This window comes from Lathyrus oleraceus, chromosome 5 (assembly GCF_024323335.1).
Source record: "Lathyrus oleraceus cultivar Zhongwan6 chromosome 5, CAAS_Psat_ZW6_1.0, whole genome shotgun sequence".
Classification (NCBI taxonomy): Eukaryota; Viridiplantae; Streptophyta; class Magnoliopsida; order Fabales; family Fabaceae; genus Lathyrus; species Lathyrus oleraceus.
Window position 1 is genome coordinate 583504105 of NC_066583.1, and position 22602 is coordinate 583526706.

At 34.8% G+C, this 22602-nt stretch overlaps 1 protein-coding gene and 1 pseudogene across 1 annotated transcript; both read left to right on the plus strand.

Annotated features, from left to right (window-relative positions):
• Positions 1-8331: 8331 nt before the first annotated feature.
• LOC127082224 (G-type lectin S-receptor-like serine/threonine-protein kinase CES101) lies at positions 8332-21618 on the plus strand. Its single transcript, XM_051022469.1, has 7 exons — positions 8332-9763; positions 19918-20025; positions 20116-20312; positions 20437-20647; positions 20767-21004; positions 21079-21229; positions 21304-21618. Exons 1-7 carry the CDS (start codon positions 8593-8595, stop codon positions 21616-21618), a joined length of 2391 nt encoding a protein of 796 aa, XP_050878426.1. The 5' UTR covers positions 8332-8592.
• On the plus strand, positions 13088-17186 carry LOC127086674 (WD-40 repeat-containing protein MSI1-like; annotated as a pseudogene).
• Positions 21619-22602: the final 984 nt, after the last annotated feature.

A 22602-nucleotide genomic window follows, 5' to 3' on the forward strand; every position in this document is an offset into this window, starting at 1 on the left:
TCACATGTATTTGTAAGTTGAATTTGCACTTCCTCCAAACAACAAAGTTTAATTAGAAATATTGAATTTAATTATGCAACTTTGATGGCTTTCATATCATAAAAATTGAGCAAGTTATGGTCTTGGGAAGTTGACCTCCAAATTAGGGTTTAGACAAAATGACCTATAATCTTTCACCCTAAAAAATGACTTTCCAAGCAAAACTAGCTCTAGATCTCAACATGAAAGTTGTTTGGAATGTCATTTAGAGTAACGTTTCTGTTGGAATCATTTTCATATGACAAAAACTGTAGGAGATAGAGTCTAGGGAACCCCAGTTTGATCAGTTGAATTCCTCTGGTCAACCACCATGAACCAACTTGCTAGCTTGACACTCTCTTGACTTTTGGGCTTCATGGAGGATCATATATGCATAAGATGATTAAATGTGAAGTATCCATTGAATAATTTGATCAATTGTTGAAGAAACGTATTGAAGAAGTCACACAAGATACCTAGATGAATTAGGGTTTCCAAGGCAAACCAACTCCAAACTCTTGATGCTTTCTTGATCAAAATGATATGTGAAGATCATGGGGATTCATATATGATACTTAGAGCCAATGTAGATCATTTCTTGATTGTGCTCCTTGCAATGAGGGTCTTAAACCCTAGACGTGAGCTTGATAGATCAAAGGTGAGCATGTGTACTACCTGCAAAATAGTTAGACTATACAATGACATATTTTTGGTATTTTGGTTAGTAAAATAAAGAAAAATGAAGTATGATACAATCAAATGGTTCTTGGTGATCTCTCCCAATGCAAACCCAATGAATGAGGGGTAAGGAGGATGCCAAGGTGTGATCCTTATGCTAATGCATATGATGAGAATAACTTGAGGGATCTTAGGGTCAAAATTGGGATCTTACAGTCACACACACACATACACTAGATAAGTTGTATTAATAGATTATTGTCCAACACGCTCTCTAATATTGACTTCATTTTACTCTTATTAATCTGCTTTTTCCATTGTTTATTCCAAAACTAAACACGTGACAACCATCAATTATTTTCGATCATGCTCATTTACTAAAGAAAGTCTTACACATCAATCTAAGTTAAAAACAATTCCTAATAAAATGTTTCTCTCTCTAGATTGGGTACTCTAGTTCTATTGAGATTTTTATGTGAAACTTGTCGCATTACGCGAAAAACCGGCGGGAAAACGAAACAACAGAGCCGCCACCGTGCGTTATTTATCCCAAAAGAGGGAAAGGAAACGCTCGAAGTAAACCTGGAAAAGACATGGTCTCGTGACCAGAGATGCAAGGATCGGGAGTCGGTTATGCGAAGGGAAGGTATTAGCACCCCTACGCATCCGTCGTACTCGACGGGATCCACGTTCAGAAAGAATAGAAGAAAGGTTGCTAGATAACTGCTCACAAACACTGCACAAGACTGGAATAAAACACAGATGAAAGACGGAAGAAACGGGACTCGGCAGGATATCACATCCTGGGCCTACGTAGTTTGTCAGATACAAACATCAGAGTCGACGTAGTTCGGGACAGGGGAAACGTGCTCGCTAGGATGTCGCATCCTATGCATACGTATCTTCTCTAACCAGAGAAAGAATCAGAGCACTCGTAGCTCGGCTAACGCACGCCAAGCAAGACACAACAGGAAACCGACTGTCAATCGCTGGACTTACGTCAGACTCCACACAAACAGGCAAACATGGAAATCGAATGCCAATCGCTGGACTTACATCAGACTCCGAACCAACAAACACACACAGGAAACCAACTGCCAATCGCTGGACTTATGTCAGACTCCAAATAAAGAAACAAGACACATGAAACCAACTGCCGGACTTACGTCAAACTCCAACCAGAAAAGGATATCAAACTCACACAAAAGAAAAGAAAGGGGGCGCCCGGAGAGATCAGCTCATCTCCTGCCTACGTACCTGATCTGGTATGAGGATCAGGGCGACGTAGTTCCCCTAAACAGGGAAAGAACTTCTAACCTAACCAGAGACAAGGGAGATAACAAGCTACTAGGGAGACTACGACTCGAGCCTAGAAGTATTCATGCACAAGATCCCTATGTTGAAGTCTCTATCCTAACTTGCACAGGAAGCAAGCTATCCTAAACAGCACATCATCAAACACAAGCACAAGTAGCACACACTATATGCAAACAATTGGCTCACACAAGGCTGGGCTTTAGTCAAGGGGTCATGTCAACCTCGACAAACAAGCCAACTGGAATAGGGTGTAGTTAGCTCTTAACCCTAACATTGAGAGTTAGGGTGAAGCAGATGAAATGGAGAGGAGGGTTATGCCTCATAGCTCTTATCCCTGGCCTGGGAGAGCTTGAATCAAATAGAAAGTGTGGGAGTTCAGAATGTAGGAACTCTTCTCCACAAATGACTGACACAACAAGATCTTGGGTTCTTATTCACAATGCATCAACATAAGGTGTGAGCAAAGTGAATGACACAACTGAATAGCAGGGGATGGATTGCACATCCCTTTTATCTGCCAATTGCCTCTTAAGAGGACTTTACCTGCTTGGCACAAACTTAAACAACCACAAACATTGCCTCTTAAGGAGGGCTTCAGACAGGTGCCTGCCAACATAACATAGCAGGTCTTCCAGACTACATGAAGATCAAGAAATTATACCTCAGTGGTATGCAAACCACAAGCAAGCAAAGCAAAGTTCAAATGAACTTAAAGCAACTTAGGTACCTGTGGAAACATCTAAACCAATCAGTACAAAATCCAGACAAAACAATCAACAGTCAATATTCAAACAGACAGACAAGTCCAATGTGCAACACATGAACCATAAGCACAAGTGAATGGTTTTCAAAGCCTACAAAACAGCAAATGTTAGCCAACAACAACAAATGATCAAGCTCAAATGAAGGAGCAACATCAATCAAGGAGATGCACACTTGAACCTGAAATTCACAATTCAAATGTAAGTAACAAACCACTAGGTCAAAGCCTAGGGTCAAAAGGGGATCAAAAAGTCGAAACAGAACTTCAAACTCAACATGAATCATACTCAACCAATCAAGAAAAAGTCCTAAAAAGGACCAAACCAAAATCATCATGCAAGTTCATGTAATAGGCAAGAGAAATCAATGACCAATTCAAGGCACACATTTGAACATTAAGAATGAAAATTCCCAATCAAAACAGAAATGATTCAAATAATTATGGAAAAATTCATGAGTGATCAAGACATCTAACATGATCATCACACAAAAAAATCAGGAGCATTAGAGGTCATTTGGCATAGAAATCAAATTGCATAAGTTAGACAACCAAAGGTGTGACACAAATTGTCACACCATGCTAACATAAGCATAAAACAGAATTGGTACATGAGAAAAATACCAAATCAAGCCTAAAACATCCATCAATGTGTCTAGAATCAGCATGTAAAATTTCAAGTCCATTGGATTAAAAACAAGCATTTCATGATAGAAAGAGCAAGGAAAGGTCACAAATGCACCTATGAGCAATCAACCTAGATCAAATAAAATTCCAGCAATGCACAACTTTTGAAATCATGATCATAAAAAGCTAGACATCTCAAGGAACATTTTGCAAAAAATTGGGAGTGAATTGGAGCATTTTTCAATTTGATTTGATTTTTACAAGTTGATAGAAAAAATAAAAACATATATGAAGCATGGCATGTGATTTGGAGGGAAATGTGAAAAAATGATGCACATTTGAATATTTGTCACGCGCTGGATTCGAACCCTGTATGCATTTAAAAATGAGCGCGCCAGGCCAAAACGACCTCGTTTCATTAAAACCCTAAGCCTGCGCAAATTTGGACGGTTCAAACCGACGCTATTTGCAAAGAACCGACGCAATTTTTCTAGAATTCATGAATCTTCATCTTCTTCATGAGGAAGAAGATGAACACGATGAACTTCATGCATCAATTTTCCAAAAATGTCCAGAAATTCACAAAAACTATATCATTCAAATCCTTATTCCATGGTGAGCACGAATCAAGCAACAATTAAGCCTAAAACATCAAGATCAAAGAGAATCGTGCATGAACATTTTTGCATCTCAAACTTCAAATGCACATAACTCAGTCAATACTACACCATTTCACTTGATTTTTCTACCAGAATTCTCAGTAAACAAGGATCTACACAATTATGTTCATGGATTTGAGAATAATTGAGATCGAAAATCATACCTCTTGAAGAGCAGAATCTTGTTTTGCACATTCCAAGGCTCCAAACGTTCCAGATCAACTTTATAATACTTGTGGAGATATTTGATGAAGAATTGGAAGCTTAAACACGTGTGAATCCAACTGAATTTGAAAACTCCATTGATGCATTCAAGCTTGAGCATGCACGAAATTGAGCAGAAATCCACAAGATGCACGTTCAATCTTACTTAAAAACACTCCATGATCATGAATTCACCAAGAGAAATGAGGTTTATGTGAAGAATTTGGAAAATCTTTTTGAGAGAAAATTTTGAAAAATTTCAAGATCTAGATCTGAAAATGTGTGTTATCAATGAAACAGTTATGATTATCCTTATATATGTCCTCTTAATCATTCTGAAATTAAGCTTAAACCAAAACTAAATGAGATTAAGGGATTACAAGGTGCATGCACAAATTTGCACTTTCACCTCATGCATGAGATGCACACGTGAACAGTGCACCATGCTGGCCCAAATTCACTCAAAATTACATTTCAAACACAATGGCAATGGTAGAAAGTCCATACAATGCACCATTTTTAAATTTCCAATTTTCCCTCCAAAATTGACTTGGATATGCCAATGCTCATGTGATAACATCTCATGCAATGTGATGGTTGGTTTGGAAACCTCATGACAAGAGAAGAACAATGCAAAAAGAACCACCAAATTTGGAGTTTTGGTTCAAAAGATATGGCCATTTGAAGTTTCAAGCATACTTTGCAATGATTTGATCATAACTCCTTAACCATTCATTAGAAATTCATGATCTTGGACTTTTTGGAAATAGGAGAGAAAGATCTTCAACTTTCATATTGGACAAAATTTCATTTGAAGCTTATTTGATGTTGGAAAGTTGAGTTGAAGCTGGTCCAAAAACTTGCCATTTTTGGAAACTTGAAATTACAGGTCACTTTCCATTTTTGGAAACTTTTGATCTGGCTTCAAAATATTCAAGGTAGATGTTTGACATGTTGAATAACCTTCTTTGGGACATGAATGAAGTGTCTCAAACCATTTCTCCATCTCCTAGCCCTCAGTTGACCTGCAGTTGACTTTTATGAGCCTCAGATGACTTGGTCATGCACTGTGGACTTCTGAGCCTCTAGCCTTTGGTCAAGTTGCTTCAAAATGATCCTTGATTCATGAAAACCCTCTAGAACAACCATAGAGCCTATATCTCATGGAAAAACCCTTGCTCTCTTGCACAGATGGATTCTCCTGATCAGTTTCGCCTGATGATATGCAATGGACTATGCAATGCGAATGACCTAAAAATGAAATGAATGTACAAAGGGGAGGTGCAAATTTGAGGTGCTACAAAACTTGTGAGCCCTTTGCTACAACACATGAGTCTGCTATAAATACTATCTAGGATTAACTGTCTTCGATAGTTCTAACACTACATGCACTGACACGTCACCTAAATGCATGCAACTCTTTACTCTATGTTTTGCCACATTGTTATGGCTTTATAAACTACTAAAGGAATTATCTCACGTTCAGTAATTTCTTAGAGGCTAGCAACTGCTCATTCAGTGAAGATAGTTATTGAGTGTGTAAAGTCGTATTCATCTTTGATTTCCTCAATATTCTAAGTATCCAAAGTCTGTCGGAGAGTGTTCTCTCGACATAATGTCTAATAACCTCTTATGCCTATTCCTGAGACTCTTTCAACTCATTTCTCAAGATATCTCCTTCAGGTTTCTCATACTAACACTTTAAGGTGTCAGTCGAGGTCATCTGGTCGACATGCCATCACTGTAGAACCATATTTACCATTTGTTACACTTGGCATTTCAACATGTGAAACATTGACTTGATTTTCCTCTTAGTCAAAAAATCTCAGGTCAATAGTGATATCACACATTTTCAAGCAACAATAGCCTACTATATGATCACTCCTAGAAGGTCAACATCAAGCACACAAAGACATTTTCTTTGATACCCGATTTGGCATCCTAAATATCACCTTTAATAGGAAGGCGAGGAAGGCAAGAAATATTGTCAAGAGTAAACATCATCTCACCAAATGACATAAGAAATGATGATGTCTCTAGATGCCATCTCCCAACAAAAGAAGATACCAAGTTGACATCAAGCCTCTTTAAACTAGTTATTTGGAGTCAAGATAGTACACATTCGTTCAACCATCCTTTTATGACTGGTAGAAGATATTGTGAAGCTAGCTTTATCAGCTTACTCCCATAAGTTGCAATCTTCGGTTGTTTTTTTTTCTTATCGCTCATGAAAACAATTTAAGATGTAAACTATAAAATAAAAATAATAGTTAAAATTAATGATTATTCAACCTATATTGGCTAAGATTTACTTACCTCTTCAAACCATAGGTGGCATGCAACATGTTGTTCGTACTGTATCGGAAGAGACATATCATATAATCCGCCAAGATACTAAACTTAATGCTCCTCAGGTGCATCTACCCGCTTTTCATGTACTTCCATGATTGATTGAGCTTCTCATACCGCCTCCATGAGAAATTATTTTACTGTCACATCTGTGCACCAAAGCACTATCCAAAACAACAACTTTAATAAATTTTGCAACAAAAAAAAATCAAAACCCAAGACATCCGAGAACTCGAAAGTAAGGCATTCAGAAGTGTTTTAAGGTTTTGAGAACTTTGAAGTAAGATTTTCAAGTGAGTTTTGGGGTTCGGAGAATTTGGAAGTAAGACTTTCAATTTTGTTTTATCGTTGGGAGAACTTAGAAGTAAGACTTTCAGTTCTATTTTGTGGATCAGAGAACTTCAAGATAAGACTTTCGGTATGCAAAATTTTCTCAAATTCTATCAACTTTCTCTCACGGATCGAATAACTTTAAATTGAAATGAAAAAAAATGAAATTTTTGAAACATAAACTTTTTATACATAACTATTTTGATCAAAGCATGTAAATGGTAGAAGTGGGGGATGATTGTTGGGTATAAGGTAAAATTTCTCACTTCATGTTTCTTATATGAGTTGTCCAAGATTTATTACTAGTTTACTATAAATTTATAAAGTCCTTTTTAACGGGCAACAAGCTAATCATAACTCATACACGTTGGACAGAAAAAATATACACTAGAGATTTCTTAATACACCGTATATGTTTCTTAGACACCACACAAAATTTTTAAAATACCCTCCATTTTTCAAAGATGTATCTCAAGACGTATCAAATACACACATTTTATTTGATTTTTAGTCATAAATTTATTAAAAAAATGCATTTTCCGAAAGTTTCTAAAAATGTATTTCATGAACCTACTAAACCAAAAAAAAATATTAATTAACAGAAATTGAAATTTTTTCTATTCAGTTTGGAGTTAGCGCAATGTAAGAAAAATATACTAATTAACAAAAGAACGGCAGAATTCTCTTGATAATTAATGATATACATCAATCAACAGATAGCACTGTAGAAAATCTTCTCCCAACCAAAAATTGAAGTTTTTCTATTCAGTTTGCAGAATAATTTTCAGTTCTAGTTCTAGAATCTACCATAACCTAATATTTCAATGACTAAATTAATAGAGAGAAAGAATGAAAACTTGGTTGACAAATGACAAGTATCAAATACTAAGGTACTAACCAATCTCTTCAATAAGTTCTTCTTCATCCTCTTTCCGTGGAGAAATTTCACTTTCATCCTCTTCATGCCTCCCTTAAACATAAGTATCTTTTTTTTCCAGCATGTTTCGGAAATTGCATCTCTAAAATAAATTTATTAAAATTATCACGTAGTGTTCAAGAAAAATATATAGATATATTTGGAGATATATAAGACATTTTAAAATTTTCGCTTAGCAATCAAGAAGAATATATATTGCATTAAGAAATACTCAAAATATTCTGTTAAATCCGGTCCATGAGCCCAGACTTATTTTGACGGCTCTAGTTCCAACGATTTCAAATATTTTACTGTCCATTGTTTATCAGATGAAAAATTAAGAAACGTTATATAGATTATTCTATGAAATCCTCTTGAATATTCTTATTTGAGATGATGTTAGGCCCCATGTGAAAAGCAGGTATTATTAGCTTTTTCATAACCTTCAATTATTGTATCACAGTAATCTTTTTTCTTTCCTTTAAAAAAAGCGGAAGCAAAATGTACTTTAGTGCAACATTTTGTAGTGGAAAAATAATTGAAGATGGAGTTAACTTGAGATTAATCGTGTGAAACACCATCTTTAATAAGGGCCTAAATCACTTGTATCAAGTTTCCTATCCAAAGTTGAAATGATTCTCTTACATGTTTGGTGAGTATACTTCTTCTAGCAAATTCTGTGGCACTCTCCTTTTGAGTAGGTTAACCTTATCTTCATTTTTGAAACAATATTGATGATGAAACAAGTTGTATGGATATACTACTTATGGGTGTGGTGGAGTACTAGTATTTGTGTTGAAGCAAGAAATGATAGTTTGAAGGCAGGTGAAAGATTGGATGCCAACTCCACTCTATGTTCTAAGCATGGCAGGTATTGTCTATTATTCCAAGACACAGTAAATAGCGAAGATAATTATAACTACTTGGTTATAGTAAGTAAGCGTAATTTTAGTGATCGAGGATCAGAAATATGGATGTATGATAGAAACCAGCCAATTGATATTAGTTCTGCGGTTTTATCTCTAAACAAGTCTGGTGTGCTCAAAATTGAATTTCAATATAGGAAAGAAATAATCATTTACTCTTCACCTCAACCTATAAACAATACTGTCGCTACTATGTTAGACACAGGTAACTTTGTGCTCGAACAACTTCACCCCAATGGAACAAAGAGTTTACTGTGGCAGAGTTTTGATTATCCATCATACACATTGGTCCCTATGATGAAGTTAGGTGTGAATCGAAAAACTGGACATAATTGGTCATTAGTTTCTTGGTTGACTCATTCGCTACCAACTTTGGGCGAATTTAGTCTTGAATGGGAACCAAAAGAAGGTGAATTGAACATTAAAAAACACGGCAAAGTGTATTGGAAAAGTGGAAAACTTGGAAATAATAGATTGTTCGACAATATTCCTGCGAATGTTCAACAAAATTATCAGTACGTTATCATCTCTAACAACGATGAAGATTCTTTCAGTTTCGAAATTAAAGACCGGAATTATAAGATGTCTCCAGAGTGGTCGATATCCTCTACGGGGAGGCTCTCGAGTTCGGAAGGAGAGTTAGGAAATGCAGATGTTTGTTATGGATATAATAGTGATAGAGGATGCCAAAAATGGGAGGATATACCAACTTGTAGGAAGCCTGGTGAGGTGTTTGAGAGAAAGATGGGCAGACCCAACACTGATTATGCTTTCTTCCAAGACAATGTGAGTTATGTTTACAATGATTGCAAGTTGAGTTGTTGGAGAAACTGTGGTTGCCATGGATTCCGCAAATATTATGGTAATGGAACTGGATGTATATTTTATTCATGGAATTCTACACAAGATGTTGATTGGGAAGATGACTTTAAATTTTACATATTGAAAAAGCCAACAAAGTCAGCCCCAAGTCACCATGGTAAGTCTAAAATCATTTTAATTAGATGTTTTGTTACATATCAAGTTTTTGATTTTTGATTCTTTTTATAAGTAGCACCTATAGGCGATGATAAGGTTGTAAGACAAACCATAGTATAAGGTCAAAATTTTACCACATTATTGTGTAGTTAAATATAGTTTATACATATTATGTAGTTAAATATAGTTTATACATATTATAGTACCTTTATATATTTTGTTGAAATAAGAGAGAAAGACATTTTAATAAAACCGTATGTCTGAATAATACTATGGAGATTGTATTATGTAATGTGATTTATAATATATTAAATTAATTATATAAGAAATATGCTAGAACATATTCTATTCTATTTTAGATAGGTTAAAGAATATTCTATGTATAAATATTAATTCTTAACACTCTCCCTCAAATTGTATAATATATGTCATATGAGTTGAGTTTGTTATAAAAGTAATTTACTCGAGAACCCTTAATGAACATATCAATAAATTAGTCTTCAGATTTGACAAACTCTGTGGCGATTTCTCCTGAAAGTACATTGTCCCTTACAATAACCACCTATTTCTATGTGTTTGGTCATTTCATGAAAAATCAGATTAGATGCAACGTGGAGTGCCGCTTGATTGTCACATTTGAGTTTTGTTGTTTGAAGATCTCCTAACCTAAGCTCCGAGAGTAAATTTTAAAGCCATGCAAGCTCCTTTGAGGCTACTGCCATAACACGATATTCAACTTCAGCAATAGATAATGCAATTGTATTTTATTTCTTACTTCTCCATGAGATCATATTACCTCCAATAAGGAAATAATATCCAAAAGTGGATCTCCTATCCGACGGTGATCCGACCCAACCTGCATCTGAATAACCAATGATTTTAGCATCACCCTTATCTTCATATAATAGTCATCTTCATGGTGCATTCTTTATATATCTAAGAATTCGAATGACTGCATCCCAATGATTATCACAATGAGTGTTTAGAAACTGGATCACAATGCTCATCGCAAATGTAACATATGGTATGGTGACTGTAAGATAGTTGAGTCCACCCATAAGTCGTTGATATCTTCCCGGGTCTTTCAATGTCTCCTCTTGACCCGTAAGAAGTTTGACATTAGGATCCATAGAAGTATCAATAGAACGACAATCAAGGATACCAGTTTCACTGAGGATGTCTAACGCATACTTGCGTTAGTTGATTGGAATGCCTAATGAGGACTGAGAAACTTCAATGTCTAAGATGTATCTGAGTGGACTCATGTTTTTTTTTGTTTTTTTTTTAAAAGATGAGTTTTGAGACTTGGATACCCTCTATATCGTCTCTAGTGATAACAATGTCATCAACATAGACCACAAGAAACATGTGTCGACCGGTGGAGGAATGAAGGAAGAAAACAGAGTTATTTGCTTCACATCTAGTCATACAAAATTGTATCAAGGCAAAGTTGAAGTGACTAAACCAATCATGTGGGGACTATTTCAACCCATAAAGAGAGAGATGAAGCCGACAAATAAGTTTAGAATTTCCAGGAACAATAACCTAGAGGTTGATCCATATAAACTTCCTCCTCTAATTCTTTGTGTAACAAGGTATTTTTAATGTCCAACTGATTAAGCAACCAATTATGAATGACAACCATATCAAGAAAGAGGCGAACTGAATTGCTCTTGGCTACCGGAAAAAAATGTCACCATAATCAAGAACAAATATTTATGTGTATCTTTTGACTACCAAACATGCTTTGAAACGATCAATCTGACCATATGGTCCAACTTTCATTGTATAAGGCCATCAACATCCAATTTTAGTTTTGTTTGGAGGTAAAGTAACAATGTCCCAAGTGTTATTTGAATGCAATGCAGACATATATTCCGCCATCGCCTGAGGTAACGTGGGATAAATCATAACTTTACCTATAAACTTAAGAATGGACACAAAATTCAAAGCAGAAATAAAAGAGACATAGGAAGTAGAGAGACAATCATAATTTTAAACATAGGCTTATTTAGGATTAGGATAATGAAACTAAATACCTTTTTGTAATTCTATTAGAAGGGTTCAGATGACATAGCTAGAAGAGTTGTTGGAGCAGGAGATGATGTTGGTGGATCAATATCATCTCTTGCATACGATGGACGAGGGTGTCTATCACTGGTTGACCTATAATGGAGGTGTAGGGGCTGCAATGAGTGTAGGGATGATGGAAGGGATGTCTCGAACATCTAAAGTACAATTCTCATCAGGTGACACAAAGACAGAGAAGAATGAGGAAGTTTCAAAGAACGTGACATCGAAGAAAACAGTGTATCGTTGAATTTGGGGGGAAATGATATCCTTTTTGTATATGTGAGTATCCTAGAAAAATACGTTTGAGAGATTTGGTAGAAATTTTGTCTTTACCAAGAGTAAGGTCATGAACAAAGCACGTGCAACCAAAGATGCAAAGAGGAAGGGGGTAGAGATCATATTATGGGTTTAAGATAGAGTATGGAATATGATCTTGAAGGACCGATGAAGGAATTTGGTTGATAATATGACAACTTGTGAGAAGAGCATCATACCAAAAACGAGAAGGGACATTGTGGTGAAGTAAAAGAGTCTGTGTAGTTTAAACCAAATGATGATTCTTCCGTTCAGTGACACCATTTTGTTATGGTGTGTAAGCACATGATAATAGATGAATAATCTCATGTGATGTTAAAAAGGATTAAAATTGTGATGCAATATATTCGCGAGGATTATCAGCGCGTAAAATTTTAATGGAAGTGTCAAACTGATTTTTATTTTCGACACAAAATTCTTGGAATATATGAAAAATATATGAACAATTTTTCATTAAAAATATCCAAAAGTTGATACACGACAAAGACCTCAAATATCATAATGAACTAAATCAAAAGGTGATGCATCACTTTTATTTACTCGTTGACTATAGGTGTGACAAATATGTTTTCTTAATTGACAAATGTGACACTCAAATGACGAAAGTTTAGAAAAACAAGGAACTAAAAGGCGTATTTAAGGCAAGGGTGATCCAAACATTGATGGGTTCACTACGCCAAAAATGACTTTTAACAGCGCATCTTAGACAACGCTTTTAAAAGAAAGCGCTGTCTAAGGTTAAAATTAAAATAAAACACGGAACATGTTCCAAAAAAATAATGAAAGCGCTGTCTAAGGGGGGGTCTTAGACAGCGCTTTCTAAAAGCGCTGTCTAAGACCCCCCTTAGACAGCGCTTTTAAATATAGACCTTAGTTAGCGCTTTTGATAAAGCGCTGTCTAAAGTCTTTAAATTAAAAAAAAAATTAAAACCAGTATTGTATTTTGAGAGTGAGGTAAGAAAGGTATTGTGGTGTAGCGGGGGGTTTTGGATGTGGATGGGTAAAGAAGACGAAGAAATGAAAGGTGAAATCGAAGAACGATTAATCAACGAAGAATACAAAATCTGGAAGAAAAACAGTCCCTTTCTCTACGATCTCGTCATCACCCACGCCCTAGAATGGCCTTCCCTCACCGTCGAATGGCTCCCGGACCGCCAAGAGCCACCGGGAAAAGATTACTCCCTTCAAAAACTCATCTTGGGAACCCACACTTCCGAAAACGAGCCCAATTACCTCATGTTAGCGCAAGTTCAACTCCCTCTCGATGATTCCGAAAACGACGCTCGTCATTACGAGGATGACCGTCCTGAAGTCGGTGGGCTCGGTATATGCCGCATAATAATTTTATTATTGCTACTAAAACTATTAGTGCTGAGGTTTATGTTTTTGATTATAGTAAACATCCTTCTAAACCTCCTCTTGATGGTTCTTGTAACCCTGATTTGAGGTTGAGAGGGCATAATACTGAAGGGTATGGTTTGTCTTGGAGTACTTTTAAACAAGGGCATTTGCTTAGTGGCTCTGATGATGCTCAGATTTGTTTGTGGGATATTAATGGTACTCCCAAGAATAAGTCTCTTGATGCTATGCAGATTTTTAAGGTATCCATCTATTTGTAGTGAGTTTGATTGTTTTTGTTGTTGTTTGGTGGTTTGTTGTTTGATGTTTTGTGTGATTGTTTCGTAGGTACATGAAGGTGTTGTTGAGGATGTGGCTTGGCATTTGAGGCATGAGTATTTGTTTGGTTCTGTTGGGGATGATCAGTATTTGCTTATATGGGATCTTCGAACACCCTCTGTTACCAAGCCTGTTCAGTCTTGCATTGCTCATTCAAGTGAGGTGTGTTGTGTTGTATAATCTGTCTTAATCTAGGAATTTGTTTGTGTTATAAGGTCTTTACATTTGGTTTTTCAAGGAAGGTTAATAGTTTAGTGATTGGTTTGTTAGAACATGTGTTTGATGTGAGTTTGTTTGTTGTGCAATATTTGACGTGTAATAAAGTTGATTTATTCAGAGCATCTGTTGGAATTGCAATGCTGTTGCTTTTTGAAAATAGTAAACTTTTTTTTTGTGGAAATTAGTGTTAGGAATCAGTGAGTTTGTCAAAATGAGTATGGCCCAGGTATAATTGATTTGGCAGGGAGATGTGGAAAAGTTAAACCAGAACCGCTTGATATGGTTTATGACCGCTTGATATGGTTTATGATGTGACGTTGTGAGAGGGAATTGGTGGTTCAACAAGCCCTATTAACCTAGTCATATTAGAACTAAAGGGAGTTGGTGATTCAACATTATGAGTGTGTTGTCAAATAGCAGCGCAATAGGATGGTTGATTTTGATGAATCTGCTAAGAATACCGCGACACTATCCTAGTTTCATTATTACTAGGGTAATATAGGAAGCTATTCCAGTTTCTGCTAGCTGATGCATCTGCAATAGTAGTGTAAAAGTGAATTTTAGGTTGTTTTTGAAGATTAGAACTGACAAGTCTGCATGTGTATGAAACATTACCTACATTACCTATTTGAATTTGAATTATCAAAATACTCGATTAACCTAGTTCAATGAATAGAAGGAAATTATATGTTTGTATAAGATGAAATTAGAGTTGTGAAGTCCTAACCTAGTTGCAATTTGCGAAAGCATCCAAGTTTAAACTACTGTTTCTTGTAGTTCTCTTTCTGAAATTATTATAAGTTGTGAAATTGTGACTTGTGATTTATTTGTATGTTAATTACATAGCTATATTTGGTTTATGGTTCTATATTGTCAAGTAATTGTGAAGGGAAGTATTTTACTCTTTTCAGGTACTCAAAGATGGACTTTCTACTTTGCATGCGCCGTATGCATATGGTTTTGCAATTATAATGCTCACTGTTCTTGTAAAAGCTGCCACATTTCCGCTGTCAAGAAAGCAGGTTTGTTGTTTTTGGAGCGTGCTTCACTTGTTTTGAAAAGCTGAAAATGATCTATATAAGTCGTGTGTTCTTTGGATACTACTAAATTTATTGATATAAATCGCGTTCTTTGACGGTTAAGAGACATTTTCTTCATGTTTTCAACATAATTTAGTTGGATAAATTTTTGTCTGACTATTCTCAGGTAGAATCTGCCATGGCTATGCGATCTTTGCAACCTCAAGTGAAGGCTATCCAGAAACAATATGCCGGGGATCAGGTATTTTATAGGGCTTCTATAAGTGTTATTTTTAATAATAAAACATGTTTTATAAATACAGTTGGGTATTCTTTTTGAGATATTCTGCATGGGTATACAACCAAGCAATTTTTTTTTTGATATGCTGTGACTAGGTAATTGAATGAGCTCTACTATATTGTTTGATGAAATTATGATGCCAACACTGCTGTTAATGTTTGGATTCGGATCCTCATGGACAATAAAGATGCGGAGAAGTTATGATAGTGATGAGTGAGCTTTGAGAATTGTTCCTTTTTGATTGAAGAGTGATGTATGTTTATATAGTTTGGAAGCCGTAATCGAGTCGGGTAGCTCGGGTAGAATGGTTAAGGCAGGTTAAATTTCAGTTAGATTTGAAGAGTATGATTGTTGGGAATGATTTTAACACTGTTAATTTCTGTTAAATAGTTTGTTAAGGATCTATTCATTTTTTGACAGAGCAATTGCACTTGGGGTTGGTTACGGGATGCGATTAAGTTTGTGAATCAGAAGGAAAATAGATTGGTTATGTTGATTTGGACTAAAACAGGTTATTGAAAAGAAACTGATTATAGTTCTGAAACCTGGATTGTGAGTTGGGTTAATTTCTAAAATCGTTTTCTCTTACTGTGACTTTCAGGTTTTAGTTGCCTAGTTATTCGCAGCTTTGAAGATTGTGCACAGGAAAAACAGGCATGTCTTCATTGTGTGTGTGTGTCCATTGGATTTTTACTTTTATCTTCATTAATATAAAAATGATTTGAAATTAGAACAATTAAAACTGTTCTTGGCCATTAAAAGTGTAGCCATGTCACAAAAGTCATTTTTCTTGAAGTGGAGATACTTGATTAGGAATTTGATCTAGTTAAATCAGTTTAAGAAATAATAGATCATCGTTCTATCCCAGGGATGCCAAAACTTTACGCCTTTTATTTTAGCTGCATGCGAAATGATTTTAACGAGTTTGTGATGATTTCTTGTTAGGCTGCAAAATAAGTATGATTTGTTTATTGTTTTATGTCTTCCATAGTTTTAGCATTTATGGTCTTTCAGAAACAATGATTTGTTTCTCAGAACTGGCTTTGAGGAGGACAAGAATTTCCACGTTGCTTTAAATTCTATAATAGCCGGAAGGTATCATGTGACCGAGCATCTGGGATCTGCTGCTTTTAGCAAAGCTATACAGGCTCATGACCTGTATACTGGCATGGATGTCTGTGTTAAAATTATAAAGAATAACAAGGACTTTTTTGATCAAAGTCTTGATGAGATCAAGCTTCTCAAGTATGTCAATAAGCACGATCCCGCAGACAAGTATCACCTTCTTCGATTATATGATTATTTCTATTATCGAGTAAGTTAATATGCTATTAATCCTGTCAAATTGCTAATGTTGTGTATGTCACATTTTGCTTTCTAATCAATCAATTATTATTTTAGACGGATCAAATTATTCATTATTTACATTTTTCCCTTATATTTATTTATTTTTGTCACCAATTATATTTACAAATGTCCTATTAATCGATAGTTCAACATAATTCTGATCAGGTGATTTTAGTGCTCCATTATTTTTCTTGTTCTATTGCAGGAACATTTGTTAATAGTATGTGAACTACTTAAAGCAAACTTGTATGAGTTTCATAAATTTAATAGAGAATCAGGGGGTGAAGTTTACTTTACGATGCCGAGATTGCAGGTTTGTGGTGTGCCATTTACATCAAAATGTCTAATGTTCATCTTATCTGTTGTTATTCTAAAACTCCTATGAATTCACCTGTGCAGTCAATTACCATTCAGTGTTTGGAAGCACTTCAATTTTTGCATAGCCTTGGACTGATACATTGTGACTTGAAGCCAGAGAATATATTGGTTAAAAGTTATAGCAGATGTGAGATCAAGGTCATTGATCTTGGAAGTAGTTGTTTTGAGACAAACCACCTTTCTTCGTATGTTCAGTCAAGATCTTATCGTGCTCCTGAAGTTATTTTGGGACTTCCATATGACAAGAAGATTGATATCTGGTCACTTGGCTGCATCTTGGCAGAGCTTTGTACTGGCAATGTAAGAATAGTAGATAATTACTGCATTTCACTATCACTGTTGTTAAAATCCCTGGACACCTCACTTGTGGGAAATCAGTTGCAGAAATTGTTGTGTTCTGTGGAGTGTTTCTTTTCTTTGTTAATATGTGTGACTTTCTGTATCCTCAATGTTGTAGGTTCTCTTCCAAAACGATTCCCCGGTAACATTACTTGCTCGTGTGGTCGGAATAATTGATCCAATTGATCAAAGTATGCTTGCAAAAGGACGTGATACATACAAGTATTTCACGAAAAATCATATGCTTTATGAACGGAATCAGGTAAGAATTGTACATGTTTGGCATCTTAACCAATTTATATTGAAATTGGTGTTTGGTGAGTAAGTGGTTTATTAATAATAATGTACAGGAAAGCAATAGGTTAGAATACTTGATTCCGAAAAAGACATCGTTGAGGCACAGATTACCTATGGGAGACGAAGGGTTTATCGAGTTTGTTGGTCATTTGCTTGAGATCAACCCAAAGAAGAGGCCGTCTGCATCCAAAACGATTCCCCGGCAACATTACTTGCTCGTGGTGTCAATTCATGATAAAGCTCAATGTTTGTTCATAAATTTGTGTAATTAATGTGTACATTTGTAGTATATGTTATGACTTGTAAATGTGTACATAAATTTGTATATATTTTGATACATTTAAGGCAAAATTGGTTTGAATTGGTATATATATATTTGTTAGCCAAAAATTGGTAAAAAAAAGGCCAAAATGGCATATATAAAATGTGATAATTGTCTGTCAAAATCTGGTTGAAAACAGGTAGAAATTCTGGTTTATAAACCTGGAAAAAATGTGGTTTAAAACAAAAGTTTTAAAATTTTTTGTATACCTTAGACAGCGCTTTTGTAAAAAGCGCTGTCTAAGGGGGGGGCCTTAGACAGCGCTTTTTGAAAAGCGCTGTCTAAGGTATACCTAAAAAAATTAAAATAGGAGGGTCTTAGAAAGCGCTTTTGGCCAAAGCGCTGTCTAAGGGGGGGGCTTAGACAGCGCTTTTAAGATTTAAAAAAGCGCTGTCTAAACCTTTAGCAGCGGAGGTTTAGACAGCGCTTTAAAGCGCTGTCTAAGGCTAAAAAAAGCGCTGTCTAAAGTCTTGTTTGTTGTAGTGGTTAGGATTTTAGAAGCAATTGATGCACATACCACCAGTGGAGATAGATGATATAATCCTCTAGACTCACTCTCTGTTCTAATCATTCGTCATGTACATCGATCATGAACATAAACAAAATTATCAATAAAGAGGACTGAACAATCAATGGTACGAGTGGGTTTGTTAAAGATATTAAACTAAAAGGAAAATATAAAATATAGAGCACAAAATCTAAAGAAAAGTTTTGAAGTGAGTGTGCTTGATCAAGGCCTTCAACTTTGATTTTAGAGTCATCTGCCACAGTGACAGAAGGAAAAGAATCAGAATAAAACAAGTGAGATAAATGAAATTATTACCATTCATGTGATCATAAGCACAAAAGTCAAGGATTCAAGGACCAAGGGAGGATGTAGAGACAAAAGCTACAGGATTATCAAATTGAGTAACGATAACAGAAGATGATGGTTGATGAACTGCTTTGAAATGAAGGAACTCATTGTCATCAATGGTCGAAATAGTAACATTTGTGGTGAACGTGACGGAATCAGTGTCTCCCATGAGAATTGATGGTTAGATGATAAAAAAAGAGTGCAAATCTGGATCTGGTATAGAAAACCAAACATGACGATAAAAACAACAGCGAGATCAGACTCAGGACACGATGTCACACGTTGTAGGAAGGGCGACACATGTAGAGGCTATTGGCGACATTTTTTTCTTCTGGGGATGGGTCGCATTTGAAGATTCACTTCAACCGGTGGTGATATTTTGCCAGAAGGTTGTTGGACACAATGACGACAACAGTAGTCTGATGGTTATCAGATAATCGATGCCTGAAAGAGTAATGATATTGAAAGGAAGGCAAATTGGAGTTGGGACACGGTTTGTCATAATTTTTTTATCATCGAAAGAGAGTGGGTCAATCGGGTAAAAGAAAAGTGAAAGGTTTCTTCTCAACAGACTCTAGATATCATGTTGAAATAAAAGAGAGTGAGAAACATTTGAATAAAATCGTGTGTCTGAATAATACTACAAAGATTATATTATATTGTGAGATTTACAATTTATTGAATTAATTTCTTAAAGAATATGCTAAGGTATATTTTATTTTATTTTAAATAGATTAAGAAATATTTTATAGAATATTCTATATACTTCTTAACATGTTTGATCAAAGAGAACTCAGAACTCGAATAAATATAATAAACTTATATATATAGGTCAATTTAAAGTGAATGGAATACCAAAACTCTATATAATATCAAACTCCTTGTTAAAATGTACAAGTCAGAAACTCGTTATGTTTTTAGGAGAAAATTGTCTTAACAATGCTTGAAACCCTAATAGAAAATTAAAAAGGCAACTATAAATATTAATTTATTGTCTAATTACTCAATGCAGGTAAAAGAAGGTGGATATGGATAAGTGCAGCAACAGCAGCTGCTTTACTCATAATATGCACATTCATTCTATGCATAGCAATAAAGAAACACAAATATGAACTTAAAGGTACTTGAATACTTAAAAAACAAAGTTGCTTTACATACTTTTTAAATCAAATCCATTTATTTTCTCTCTTTAAATTTTCTTGCCATGCAGAGAAGAAAGTTAAAAGAAAGGAGAATGAGATGCAAGAGTTGGCTGCTTCCAATGAATTATATAGTATCAAAGATCTTGAAGATGATTTCAAGAGACATGATATAAAAGTTTTTAGCTATGCATCAATTTTAGAAGCAACCATGGACTTTTCGCCTGAAAATAAGTTAGGACAAGGAGGTTATGGACCCGTTTATAAGGTGACTTAAATGCATAAAAATCAAATGTTTCAATTATGACACCATCTCAACATGATTATAAAATACTGTTTTATATTTTATAAAATACTAGTTTATATTATTGATTTTTCTTTTACAAATTCAGGGAATCTTGGTAACTGGACAAGAAGTTGCTATAAAAAGACTATCGAAAACTTCTGGTCAAGGAATTATTGAATTCAAAAATGAGTTGGAATTGATATGTGAACTTCAACACACAAATCTGGTACAACTACTTGGTTGTTGTATTCATCAAGAAGAAAGGATTCTAATTTATGAATATATGCCAAACAAAAGCTTGGATTTCTATCTATTCGGTGAGGAATATGTCATGTTTTTAAAGAAAAAATGCATCAAACCTATCGTCATTCTTAACTAAATGTTTTAGTAATTGTTATGGAAGATTGACATAAATTGTTATATTTGCACTTTGAAGATTCTACAAAAAGGAAGTTACTCGATTGGAAGAAGCGCTTCGACATTATAGAAGGAATTTCTCAGGGAATTCTCTATCTACATAAATATTCAAGACTAAAAATCATTCATAGAGACTTGAAAGCTAGCAACATACTTCTTGATGATAATATGAGTCCAAAAATTTCTGACTTTGGCATGGCAAGAATTTTCTCACAACAGGAATCAACAGTGAATACCAATAGGATTGTCGGGACATAGTGAGTTTTCTTAACTTTATTGTTTCTAATGTTTTAGAAATATTTTTGACATTGTTACATAATTTTTGTTGCAGTGGATACATGTCTCCTGAATATGCTATGGAAGGAATTTGTTCTACAAAGTCTGATGTCTATAGCTTTGGAGTGTTGCTACTTGAAATTGTTTGTGGAAGAAAAAACAATAGCTTCTACGATGTTGATCGCCCACTAAACCTAATAGGACATGTATGTAAAACTAATCTCATTGAGTTTATTATTTTTTTCAAATATTATCTAATTTCATTAGATTACTATACTAGGCATGGGAGCTATGGAATGATGGTGAATATATGCAGTTAATGGATCCATCATTAAGTGACTCATTTGTTCCTGATGAAGTGAAAAGGTGCATTCATGTTGGTCTCTTATGTGTACAGCAATATGCAAATGATCGACCTACAATGTCTGATGTTGTATCAATGTTGACAAATAACTATGAACCTGTTACTTTACCGACAAAACCAGCATTCTATGTTAGAAGAGAGATCTTTGAGGAGGAAACAACTTCTAAAGTTTTGGACACTGACACCTATTCTACAACTGCAATTTCTTCTTCGGATGTAGAAAGGCAATAAGTAAGTTTATATAGTATAAATTTAAGATTATGAGTACTATAAAAACTAAATAACTTTCTTTCTTAAATCTTTGACGACTTTATGTGATTAGCATCTATAATATATTTCTGTCTCTCTTCCCTTTCAATTTAATGTAAGTAGTACCTACTATATATCTATTGTCTTTTTCCCTTTTAATGGCACGTGGGAAGTGATGATTGGTGTCTTTCATGTGATTTTTGTTTAAAGGTTTTACAGAATAGAAGATTTGTAAATCCTTTATTTCTTAAAACATTGCTTTAGAATTTATCATATGTCTCAATAATGTTAGATTTGTATTATCATCATAGGTGTTTCTGAATATCTATTATTTCATCTTAATCAAAGAGTCAAAGCAAGTATAATCTTAGCACAAAGCCTTTAAATTTATGGATCTCATGAGACCCCTGAATTTGAAGGTAATTGCTAAGGTTTTGTTGACTCAAACTATCGGTAAAGATTTAAACATATACTTGGTTCTATTAATTGAATACTTGAATTTTTTGAGCGAGACGAATGTATAAGTATATATATGATGACTATATAAAAAAACTATTAACATTGAAGACAATGTTATCAAAGGAAAATGTGCATGTCTTGTATGTGAAGGTAGAGCTCATTTGTTATTGACAAGCATATTAAAAAAAATTGTTTATTAACGTGTAATTCGTACACTAGACCTTTTACTAAGAAATACTAAGGATATGGTCAAAGCAAGGTTAGACATGCAATGTATGGTATTAAGAATGAAAATGAAACCAATTAACAAAGAAGTTGAACATATCTACCTCTAGCAGCTTATAATGTGTTGAAGAAAACAAAAAAATTCTTATGTAAATTTTGTGTAGGAATAAAAACTTTAAAGGGGTTTAAAGTTTCATGATCGGCATATTATAATGGAAGATTTTCTTCCTATAGGTATGTGTTCTATTTTGTTTGAGAATGTGAGATGGACTAAAACTAAAT